At 46.4% G+C, this 12,847-nt stretch overlaps 1 protein-coding gene across 1 annotated transcript in view; it reads right to left on the bottom strand.

The window, feature by feature from the left end:
- Positions 1 to 12,847, bottom strand: part of LOC119972907 (piezo-type mechanosensitive ion channel component 2-like) — a 1,374,210-nt gene that overhangs the window by 78,873 nt on the left and 1,282,490 nt on the right. Inside the window, 3 exon segments of the mRNA XM_038810453.1 lie at positions 7,725 to 7,817; positions 9,560 to 9,748; positions 11,070 to 11,217. Coding sequence (XP_038666381.1) covers positions 7,725 to 7,817; positions 9,560 to 9,748; positions 11,070 to 11,217 — 430 coding nt within the window.

Here is a 12,847-nt window from a genome sequence, read left to right as displayed (position 1 = left end):
AATGCTACAGTTATAGCAAGGTGTAGAGAAATCGAGGTAGGTCCATTCAAAAGTCTGATGGCAGTAGGGAAGAAGCTGTTCTCGAGTCGGTTGGTACGTGATCTCGAACTTTGGTATCGTTTTCCTGGTGGAAGAAGGTGGAAGAGTGTATGTCCGGGGTGCGTGGGGTCCTTAATTATACTGGCTGCCTTTCTGAGGCAGCGGGAATTGTAGACAGAGTCGATGGATGGGAGGCTAGATTGCGTGATGGATTGGGCTACATTCAGGACCTTTTGTAATTTCCTGCGGTCTTGGACAGAGCAGGATCCATACCAAGCTGTGAAACAACCAGAAAGAATGCTTTCTATGGTGCATCTGTAGAAGTTGGTGAGAGTCGTAGAAGACATGCCAAATGAGGGGCTATTTAGCACAGGGCTAAATCGCTGGCTTTGAAACCAGACCAAGGTAGACCAGCAGCACGGTTCGATTCCCGTATCAGCCTCCCCGAACAGGCACCGGAATGTGGCGACGAGGGGCTTTTCACAATAACTTCATTTGAAGCCTACTTGTGACAATAAGTGATTTTCATTTTCAATTTCCTTAGTCTTCTGGGAAAGTAGAGTTGTTGGTGGGCTTTCCTAACTATAGTCTCAGCTTGGGGGACCAGGACAGGTTGTTGGTGATCTGAACACCCAAGAACTTGAAGCTCTCGACCCTTTCTACTTCGTTCCCATTGATGTAGACAGGAGCATGTTCTCCACTACTCTTCTTGAAGTCGATGACAATCTCCTTTGTTTTGTTGACATCGAGGGCGAGATTATTGTCGTCACACCAGTTCACCAGATTCTCTATCTCATTCCTGCACTCTGTCTCGGCATTGTTTGAAATCTGACCCACTACTGTGGTGTCATCAGCAAATTTGAAAATTGAGTTGGAGGGGAATTTGGCCACACAGTCATAGGGGTACAAGGAGGGGGAGTGTATTGTCGGGGGCTGAGGACACAGCCTTGTGAGGCACCGGTGTTGAGGATGATCGTGGAGGAGGTGTTGTTGCCTATCCTCATTGATTGTGGCCTGTGGCTTAGAAAGTTCAGGATCCAGTCGCAGAGGGAGGAGCTGAGGCCATGGCCACGGAGTTTGGAGATGAGTTTGTAGGAATGATGGTGTTGAAGGCTGAGCTGTAGTCGATAAATAGGAGTCTGACATAGGTGTCTTTGTTATCTAGGTGTTCCAGGGTAGCGTGCAGAGCCATGGAGATGGCGTCTGCTGTAGACCTGTTGTAGTGGTAGGCAAACTGTAGTGGATCAAGGCAATCTGGGGGGTCTGGAGTTGATTCGTGCCATGACTAACCTGCGAAGCACTTCATGATGATGGATGTCAGAGCCACTGGAGGATAGTCATTAAGGCACGCTGCTTGGCTTTATTTTGGAACAGGGATGATGGTCATCTTCTTGAAGCAGATAGGGACCTCATATTGTTGTAAAGAGAGATTGAAGATGTCTGCGAATACTCCCACCAGCTGATCCACGCAAGACCCGAGTGCTCGTCCGGGTACCCCAGCCGGGCCAGTGGCTTTCTGAAGGTTGACCTTCGAGAAGGTTGCTCTGACGTTTGCAATGGTGATCCCAGATACGTTCATCTGAGGCTTCTGGGGTGGAGGGTTTGCTCTCGCTGACCTCTTGTTCAAAGCATGCATAGAATGCGTTGAGCTCATCAGGGAGGGGTGCGTTGGAGCCGGTGATTTTACATGCCTTCATCTTGTAGCCCATTATGTCTTGCAGACCTTGCCATAGTCAGCGGGGCTCCGTGTGGGACTCGAGCTTGGTCCGGTACTGTCTTTTGGCATCTTTGATGGATCTCCTTAGATCATATCTGGCTTTCTTGTCAAGGTCAGGGTCGCCTGACTTGAACACCTCAGACCTAGACTTCAGCAAGCAGTGGATATCCCTGTTCATCCAGGGTTTACGGTTGGGAAAGACGCAGATTTTTTTCTTTGGCACACAGTCTTCTACACACTTACTCATGAAGTCAGTTACTGTAGTGACGTACTCGTTCAGGCTGGTCGCAGAGTTTTTAAATACTGACCAGTCCACTGACTCTAAGCAGGAGATCATACGATTCCTCAGACCAACAATGCACAACTTTCTTTGACGGATTCTCCCGCTTCAGTTTTTGCTGATAAGCCAGGAGCAGGAGTACAATCTTGTGGTCAGATTTGCCAAAGTGTGGGTGGGCGATACGTCGGTAGGCATGTTTGATATTTGTGTAGCAGTGGTCCAGGATGTTTGTGCCTCTTGTGGAACAGGTGATGTGCTGGTGGTGGAACAGGTGATGTGCTGGTGGTAACATGGTTGTACGCTCTTGAGCTTGGCCTGATTGAAATCCCCAGCTACAATGAACAAGGCCTCGGGATGTTTCGTTTCAAGGCTATTTGTGGTGGTGAATATTTGGTCCAGTGCGATTTTCACATTCCCATGGGGTGGGATGTAAACTGCCGTCAGGCTAACGGAGCCGAACTCCCGCGGAAGGTAGTAGGGGCGGCATTTTAGCGTCAGGTATTCTAGGTCTGGGGAGCAAATATTCGCCAGTGTTGCTACATCTAGGCACCAGGAGGTGTTGATTAGGAGGCAGACCCCACTTCCCCTAGCCTTGCCTGAGGCCGCCGTACGGTCCATTCGGTGGATTGAGAAGCCCTCTGGTTGTAGTGCACAGTCCGGTGAAGCAAGAGTGAGCCATGTCTCCATGAAACAGAGCACACAGCAGTCCCTCGGTTCTCTTTGAAAAGTGAGTCTAGCCTTAAGTTCATCTAGTTTGTTTTCTAGAGATTGGACATTAGCTAGGAATAAGCTAGGCAGAGGGGCTTTGGGGCCGCGTTGTTTCACTCTCACCTGCAGGCCTGCACGTTTTCCATGCTTCCTGGAGTGATGGCTTCTTTTTGAGCCAAGGAGATGGTGAGAGTATGCGGTGTTGAGGGTATAGCTGTGTTCAATGAGGTTCTTCACTCTGGACGGTGTGTGGATGGAGGATTTGTTGCCTTGCTTGCAGTTCCTGTCTCGGAAGATGGGTCTGCGTGGTCGAGCATTCCGAGTCGCTGTCGGGCTCCAGTTTGTCTTCACAGGTCGGTGGATGTCCAGACCATGCTCTGCCGTGGATGGGGTGAAGACCGGTTAAGTGTTTGACGTCTCTGGGGTCGCAGTTGTGGATGAGGCGATGACCGGGTCCGTGTGTTGGGGTCCGCAGGGTCCTTTCCAGATAATTTTGCCCACCACTGTTGTAGGGAGATCTTCTGATGAAACTTACCAGCCTTCCAGTGGATTCTGCCACATGGGTCCCTCTGTTATGAGCATTTTTGAGGGCCCATGGTTCCAATGGCATCCCTCTAGGCAGTGCTGCTGCTGGTATTGGTTGGCCACACTCCTACCGATCGCCAGGGTCAGCCCCAAGATCAGTTTGCACTGTTGTCTTTAAAGTAATTATTTATGTAGGCAGCACAGTGGTTGGTTAGCACTGCTGCCTCACAGCTCCAGGAACCTGGGTTCAATTCCAGCCTCTGCTGACGGTGTAGAGTTTGCACTTTCTCCCGTGTCTATGTGGATTTCCTCCTGGTGCTCTGGTTTTCTCACACAGTCCAAAGATGTGCAGGTTAGGTGAATCGGCCATGCTAAATTCGGGCAAGGTTATAGGGGGATTGTGCCGAGGTAGGGTGGACATTCAAAGGGTTGATGCAGGTTCGATGAGCCGAATGGCCTCTTTCTGCACAGTGGGGATTCTGTGATTAATTCCGGACCTTAACCACTCGCAGCGTGAAAAGGTTTCGCCCCATGTCCCTTTTGTTTCGTTTGTCAATTACCTTTAAATCTGTGCCCTCTCATTCTTGATTTTCTTTCATGAGTGAGATGTTTCTCCCCCATTGCTCTGTGCAGCCCCCTCATAAATTTTGAATATTTCGACCAATTTCCTCTTCTCCAAAGAAAACAGTCCCAATTTATCCGATCTATTTTAATAATGTACTTAATGCAACTATTCTCAGAAATATTTTCTGTGCGCTCTCAAATGCCTTCACATCCTTCCGCAATGGTGGCACCCAGAACTAGGCACGATACTCTAGCTGAAGCCCAATTGATGGGAGCGATTCAACAACCGTGTTGCGCTCAGCGCAGATCCGGCTGCGAGAAAATCCCAAAATCGAGATTAGAGCTGGGGGCAATCGATTTTGTAATTCACCCAGCCCGGTCCCGAAGACGAGTTCTGGATCTCGTCCAAAAATGGTGGGAAGTTCATTAAACTGAATTTGCATTAATTTCAATCTAATTAGTGAGGTTGAAGTAGAATGCTGCAGTCTCCCAGGAATTACCCAACTTTCCAGCGGGAAGTCACGCGGGCATCGTTTTGTACTTCAAGCTGGCACGATGGCTTCTGAGGGGACGTGAGGAGGTGAACAGCCATTTCTATTTTCCGGCATGCAGTACAAGAGCCCTGGAGCTGCTGACCTAGTGCTTGGGGCGGGGGAGGGGGGGGGGGGGGGGCTCCTGGGGTACCCCTTCTGGGGTCTGACCTATCATCTGCATCAACCCTGGGAGAACCTTGTCCAGAGGCACCTTCGACTTCTGATTCCCTTGGATATTCCTGCCTCCATCTGATGTGCATCAACAACTGCGTGGTGTTCACCTTTTATGACCCAGAAGCCTGTCCACTAATGTTGCCCACCAATGTGTGTGTCTCTATGCTAGTGGAAGCTGAGGGTGACAGCTGTGATGCTTCGACAGTGGTCTCCTCGGAGCTCTCCTCCAAGGTGTTCTCTTGGGAGGTGGGGGGAGGCACTGCTCTGGATGGCCTGGCCCTATCAGATAGAGATCCTGAAAAATAATGGACATGTGGTCAGTGAGAGGGAAGGATCATTTTGTCTGAGATGAACAATTCACTTGAGACTGTCATCTGGGTGAAGGGCGAGTGGATCCTCACCTCCCTAGCGCAGGCCAACCTCGCTGTTGGCGACTGCTTTCTCCTCGGACAATCCCGTGATCTCCAAGGCCCATTTCTCATGGGGTGAGGACTCAGATTTCTGGGATCCGCTCCTCCCATCTTGGCCCTTTTCTGTTTATAATGGGATATCTGCTCCTTTGGGGACAAAGAGAGGGCATTGTGAACTGCACACTTGATGGGTCAGGAGGGGTCTATAGCCCCCATGTGTGGGCACCATACCTTGACATGAAGGAATTATGCTGGTGTGTGCCAGGGGGTTCTGAGGAATAAGCATGAAGATCAGATGTGGGAGGGTGCGAGGTGTCAGCCAGTGAGTTGGTGGGGGTGGTTTGGGAATGTGAGGGGTTGTAAGCGGATCTGATGCCAGGAGAGACATTGCAGGTTGCTTGCCTTCTTCCTACAGTTGACAGTGGTCCTCCTTCTCATGCTGCCACACTGACAGCTGCTGCCACTGACTGCCAGGTGGCATTTCTCATCCTGCTGCTAGTCCTCCTACCGCCTCGGGGGGGAACAGGGTGCCCTGCCTCTCATCCACAGCATCGAGGAATCTTGTCAGGTCGGCATCGCCAAAGTGAGGAACAAGCATGCACGCGGTCATGCTTGTGTGTTAACTGCGAGTGAGTGGTGAGAGCACTTAAAAGCAGCTCTTCCTCATTGCTGGTGAGCTGCTAAGGCATGAGTTTGGCAAATCAGGTGGCGAGGGAGCCAGTAAAGGCGAGAATCTCATAGGGGCTCGTTTTTGGCACAAAGTGCTGTTGAATACGATTCGTGAACTCGCCCACACAGCCGGAGGCAGAAACCCCGCTAAATGTGACCAAAATTATACTTCAACATTTTTCGGTTGAATTATGCTATGTATCCTCTCAGGTTCAACATAACCACCTTGCTCTCATACTCTATATCCCAATTAATAAAGCCTTGGATACTGTATGCTTTATTAATTGCCCTATCAACCTGCCCTGCCAACTTCAGTCACTTATGCACATATACACCCAGATCCCTCTGTCCCCGCACCTCTGTTAGACTGGTACCCTATATTTTATATGTCTCTCCATGTTCTTTCTACCAAAGTGAATAATTTCATATTTGTCTGCATTGAACTTCAACTGCCAATTGTCCTCCCATTCAACCAACACTTCTCTATGCCCATTTGAAGTTCTATTCTATCCTCCTTGTGGCTCAGAATGCTTCAGAGTTTCATATCATCTGCAAATTTTGAAATTGTGTCACATTGTGAGATCATACAATCCCAACTGATGTTTTAATATTGGATGGGGAGATTCCAGAATGGATCCCTGGCTCAAAAGACTGTAACTTACTTTTTTTTATAAAACCTGGAGAAACAAAGTCACAGGACCGCTAATTAGTTTTAACAACAATGAAAAAACATTTGTTAAACATGAAATGTTGGATTCTTATACAATGCTCCTTTACTCCCCTCTTAGTTTAACAAATACATGCCAATTTTAACATTAACATTGCAAAGTACATTCTACAATGGTTTCTCTAACACAAACTCCATCTTCAGCACACCAGATGATTGTGGTCAAATACACTCTCCACTCTGAACCCAAGTTAGTTCTGTCGATTTCTCCTCACAATCTTCCCAGATGATTGTCACTTGAGAGTTTCCAATCTTCATTCCAAAACTAGCATACTTTAAAATGTTCATTCACAATAATGCTTTCCATTAACAGTTTGCCTTCCAAAACCAGACCAGATTTTCCAAATGGCATTTTTAAACAAAGCTTCTGCTCCACTTTTAACAGAAAATCCATTCCAGGATTTTACACCAACACCTTTAGAATTTCTCTCTCTTGACTGCTGTGCAAACTGCTCACAATTGCTTCAACTCAATTCCCAGACTGTATTAAAATAACATTAAGCATTCCATCTACCTTTGAAGTCTGTTATCCCACTTTAAATTTAGTAACTGCAATCGTCTCTTTAACACATTGTTTAGTCTTTCATGAATTCTTTTGAGCAATACCTTTGTCTCTATTCGCTTAACTTTAGGTGTCGTAAACATTCTTTCTGTCCCAATTCCCTGGTTATCTTGACTGTAACCTATACTTTAGAAAATCTGCCTTTTTGCAGCTCCCGTCCTGTACAGTCTTTCTTCTGGCAGAGTTGAGAGATGTTCACTCCCTGAGATCCTGTCTTCAACTGCTCACAAATTCAGACAAAGATAAAATTTAAAAGCTTCTCTACCTTCCAAGGCCCCAGTTGCTAAGCAACACTACATCCTCTGCTGGTCTATTTATCTAGTTTCACACTGTAGCCCGCTTTAAGCACATTAGGAACACAGTTGGAAATTAACCATCCCCACACATACAAACAACTTTGTCCACCATTAATCTAATTATAGTTTTACCCTTCCAGGCACAGAAACATCAAAATAAACCTACTTAAAATCAAACCTTAATTTTAATGTTTATCAATAAAATATAAATCCCTTCAGACTATCTTTGTTTGCACTTTCTCCCTGTGTCTGCGTGGGTTTTCTCTGGGTACTCCGGTTTTCTCCCACAGGTCCAAAGATGTGCAAGTTAGGTGGATTGGATATGCTAAATTGCCCCTTAGTGTCCAAAAGGTTAGATGGGGTTACTGGGTTATGGAGATAGGGTGGAGGCATGGGCTTGGGTGGGATGCTCTTTCCAAGAGCTGGTGCAGACTTGAAGGGATGAATGGCCTCCTTCTGCACTGTAAATTCTAGAATTCTATGAAAGGACATACATGATAATGATGCAGAAAGTACTTACAGGAAAATCGATATAGTTGTCTAAAAGTCTCTTGTGCTGACTTGGTTTAAAATCTTGCAGCTGGTTCTGCTGGGCACTCATTGTAAAGATCGGCTTGAGAAAAAGAAACACAGATTTGAATACGACACCTTTTATTAAAATTCACCCCAAGAGAGATTTACAGGAGAGTAATACAATGGGCAGTTTTTTTGTCTTTAATTGAAAAAACTGTTTACGTGGAGTCTACAGGACACATGCAGACCACTCGGGCCTACTGGGCCATACTGGTTCTCATTCCTTGCATGAGCCTTTTCCTGTCTCCCTTATTTTAGCCTCCAAATATCTACTCAAGACGCCTTTGTTTTTTTGCTCCATACAATGGGGGATTTTATTATGTTTCCAGAAGGCAGTCTTGCCTGCTCAGTTAAGTGAGCATCTGAGCTGCCTTGCTATTGGAACGGTTCTTCTACATCAATATGTTCAAAGTATGTTTATTTTAGTAAATAATACTCCTTTTTTAAAAAATAAATTTAGAATACCCAATTCATTTTTTCTAATGATGGGGCAATTTAGCGTGGCCAATCCACCTAGCTTGCACATCTTTGGGTTATGGGGGCAAATCCCACGCAAACACGGGGAGAATGTGCAAACTCCATACGGACAGTGACCCAGAGCTGGGATCGAACCTGGGACCTCGGTGCCGTGAGGCAGCAGTGCTAACCACTGCGCCACTCTGCTGCCCCAATAATACACTCCTTTTTACTTTCTTTAACAAACTCAAGGGAAAACTGCAAGTTAAAATCAGTTTTGTGAAAAAGGAATTTTGAATTGGACTTAATTTTGCTCCCCCTCAATCTTAAAGTTGGATTAATTTGCACTTTCTTGTCCTCTATTGCTTCTTGTCTTAAATAAATGAATTGCTTTTCCTCACATTTCTGAGATTAATTAAAATGGATCCAACTGAAATTTGTATGGATTCCTTTGTATGGTGAAGAAAGCTAGCATTTCAGTTTACTTATTGAACAAACTTGGGTTTGAATTTTTAGGTTGCGGGGGTTCTTGGCCCCCACCATCTCAGAGAGCCGGCTGGGACCACATACCTGGCTACTCCCACATGCCCATTGCCCATTTCACATCCGAGAGCATTGATTGGTAGAAGGCCGAACTTCTGTTCTCACTTGGGTGGAAGCCCGGACTTGGTAAACTGCTGGCTAATCAGATTGGCCTGCAGCGCCCCAGCCGCCCCCCCCCCCCCCCCCCCCCCCCCCCACCCCCAGGCACAGCATTGCAGTGGCCAGAAAGGTACTGAGGTGACATACTTAGAACTAAGTACAGGAAGCCAGAGTGTAGGTCCTGGGGAGGGGAGGGTTGTGAGGTGGGTGTTTGAGATTCCGGAGGTTAGGCCAGAGGGAGACTCCAGGCCTTGAGGGGAGGGTTTCCCCGAATCTGAAGGATGTTTCGGATGCAGGCCCTCCCCGCTCCCCCACCTTCCTGCCTGAGATGTATGTTTGGTTACTTTTCTGTTTCCCCCCGATCTGTCATTTACCCACCGGCCTAAAACTTGAGGCTCTGGGAAAAGGCCCTTAATGGCAAGTAAGTGGTCACTGAATAACTTAATCGGAGCAAGGGCGGGCTCATCACTTGAAGTCCTGCTCCTCCCACCATAAAATTGCATCCAGTTGTGACTGAGGAAATCCCATCCATGCAATTTCATGCTCCCCCCCCCCCCCCCCCCCCCCCCCTACCAACCCCAGCCTCAAAACCCGCTGGGGAAAAGAATACACTTCTGGCCTTGGTGTTTTTATGTTTATTATGGTGTAAAATTTGTGCTAAAAAGGATACAGCCTTTGTTTTACCTGATAACCTCCAATGGTTATTTTAACAGAAACATCCAAAGGTTTATTTGTCTTGCCAGCAACAGATTTGATTAAGGACATGAAGAGGAGTGGGAACCACACAATGCATATTAACAAGAAGACGATAAGACCACCCATGCCATATTTTACAACTTTCTTTTTCTTTTGTCCACGTGGTTGAGGATACCTCTGTAATGAAACACAAACCCAAAAGGTAAAAAGCAGATTATTAAATAAGAAATTGGGGACCCATTTTGATTGGGGCCTTAAACTGAATGGTTCATGCACCTGCCATAAACACACCATACAAATGCAGGCCAGATGATATTAATAATGTCAAAGCTGAAGGCATCAACCATGCACATTGTTTACAGACCATTTGGCCTATCGAGTCCACACCGGCCCCTGAAAGAGCACCCACCCTAATCCCACACCTCCACCCTATCCCGTAACCCAACAACCCCACCTAATGTTTGGAAACTACAGGGCAATTTAGCGTGACCAACCCACCCAACCCGCACAGCTTTGGACTGTGGGAGGTACCTGGAGGAAACCCATGCAGACACAGAGAGAACTTGCAAACTTCTCACAGTGACTCAAGCCGGGAATCAAACCTCCGACCTGGAATTGTGAAGCAACAGTGCTAACCACTGTTCTACCATGGCATTCTAATGGGCAGGAGCTTAGAAAAATTTGTTACAATTTAATAGTAATTGGCTGTCAATCTCATTCAAAGTCATCCCGTGCATGGATGGTATTGGAAACAGAGGAAAAAAAGTGCTCCAGTAGGATGTGCTCTTTTAAGGGTGGGCTGAGAATTGTTGTTGGGCTGTGTAGAGAGAACTTTACATTGCATCTAACTGTACAATACTTGCTCTTGGTACAGTTCACGCTGACATTGGGTGCCCAAAATAGGGAAAGTGCCATTTCTCAACAATAATCCCCTTACCTGAAAAGCATTTAAAAAGTATTGAAATGAATTAATTTGAAACAGGTCTGCAGGACAGATTTTAAGTAACTTTTGAGCCATTGAATTGCAAAATGGTTAATTCCCTCTCACCTGCTATCCGCCATACCCATGACCACAAAACTCTTGAGGCATGTATACGATTATGCAAGCATATACATTGGGCTGGATTCTCCGCCGGCGGGATGCTCCATTTTGCCGGCAGCTCAGGGGCTTCTCAATGGCGTGGGATTGCCCCACAATGGGGAACCCCAATGACCAGCCAGCGAAATGGAGCATCCCACAAGCATTCTGAACCAGGAATCTGGCGTGGCGGGACGGAGAATCCAACCCATTGTGTCAATGATGTTTTGCAAATGTGAAATATGAAAAATGTGCAACAGTTCCAACACAAAATAAATGGAAAACACTGAGAAAAATCATCAAGATCATTTGGTGAATGTTTCAGAAAACTATTAAACTATCAAATTAATAAATGTTTTCCATGTTTAAAAATGTAATTGCAGACGTTATTTAACTGTGTATTCCATGTATCCTTCTTACCTTCTCAGATTCACGCCAACACTTCAGAGTAAAAATATGGGCATAAATGTCCTCTATACATATCCAACTTGAGAGACTAAGAGTTGTGTCTGTCCAGACCCAGTCCATCACTGCTCTGAGCTCAGTCAGGAACGGGACTAGTCGAAATCTGTGGAGACAGTGTTATATCAGAACTGAGCAGGTGTCTGGCAAACTAATAAAATTTCAATGATTCCACAAGCATGCTTACATCACTCCAGAAATCTCATGAGTGTTTTTTTTTATTCGTTCTTGTGATCCAGGCCTAGCTGCTGGGCCAGCATTTTTTGCCATTCCTAATTGCCCTTGGACTGAGTGACTTGTTAGGCCATTTCAGTGGGGGGGTAGTTAAGAGTCAGCCACATCACTGTGTGGGATCTGGAATTACATGGAGGACAGAATGGGCAAGAAGGGCATTCATGAACCAGGTGGGTTTGTGGTACTGAAAAGAGATTGGGAAGATACACATCGACCAGGAACAGAAACTGTCTCATGAGACCCTGGCTGGAATCGATACTGGCCATCTGCAAAAGCACCCAAGTCAAAGCATAAACTTGTTATTGCGATATGGACTTTGTAATTACCCACTCCGTATGAATATGCAACAAAATATGTAACACAGGTGATCAACTTTGCAGCAGAACGAAGAACAGACAAAAGAAGCCATCAGACTCCTTAATGAGCTGATGGCTGGTTAGACAAAGGGAGTTTCAGAGGACAATGGGTCTTGATTGAACCACCATGGATAAACAGGAATATCCTGTCTTTCTCATTAAAAAGTTGGGGTCTGGCTCAGACAATGACCAGTGGTGGGCATATACATATGTCTCAATCCAAGCTTCCCAGTATAAAGAACAGTAAGAAGTCTTACAACACCAGGTTAAAGTCCAACAGGTTTGTTTCAAACACAAGCTTTCGGAGCACTGCTCCTTCCTCAGGTGAATGTATAAAGAAAGCAGCATCGAACAGATCTTGAGCAATAATCTGGGGGTTCCCCACGGTAGCATGGTGGTTAGCATAAATGCTTCACAGCTCCAGGGTCCCAGGTTCGATTCCCGGCTGGGTCACTGTGCGGAGTCTGCACGTCCTCTCCGTGTGTGCATGGGTTTCCTCCGGGTGCTCCGGTTTCCTCCCACAGTCCAAAGATGTGCGGGTTAGGTGGATTGGCTATGCTAAATTGCCCGTAGTGTCCTAAAAAGTAAAGGTTGGGGGGGGGGGGGGGGTTGTTGGATTACGGGTATAGGGTGGATACGTGGGTTTGAGTGGGGTGGTCATTGTTCGGCACAACGTTGAGGGCCGAGGGGCCTGTTCTGTGCTGTACTGTTCTATGTTCTAACCATAGCAAGAAGACGGGACCCTGGGTTTTGAACCCAGAGAAGACATTCACATCGAGTGATCGAAGCCTGCCAGCCTCCTTCACTAAGTGCGGGTAAAACCCAAAGCTCAGCTGTGAACTTGAGTCATATTTTCTTGAGTGATAGAATTGTGAATAAAATTGCGTTAAACTGTGAACCTATTTTGTCCATCTCGCAAATAAGGGCACCCGAGTAAAGCTTTTGAGTAAGTAAACTGGTCGAACGTATCAGAGGCTTTAAATGTACAGGTTTTTACGACAACCGGCAATACTTTCATGGTCATGATTGGACTTATTCCAGACCTTTTTTATTAAATTGAAATTTCACCATCTGTCATGGTGGGATTTGAACCTGGGATTCAGAGCATTACCCTGGGTCTCTGGATTACTAATCCAGTGACAATAC

The sequence above is a fragment of the Scyliorhinus canicula genome, chromosome 10 (assembly GCF_902713615.1).
Source record: "Scyliorhinus canicula chromosome 10, sScyCan1.1, whole genome shotgun sequence".
Lineage (NCBI taxonomy): Eukaryota > Metazoa > Chordata > Chondrichthyes > Carcharhiniformes > Scyliorhinidae > Scyliorhinus > Scyliorhinus canicula.
This window is presented reverse-complemented; position numbering and strand designations above follow the sequence as displayed.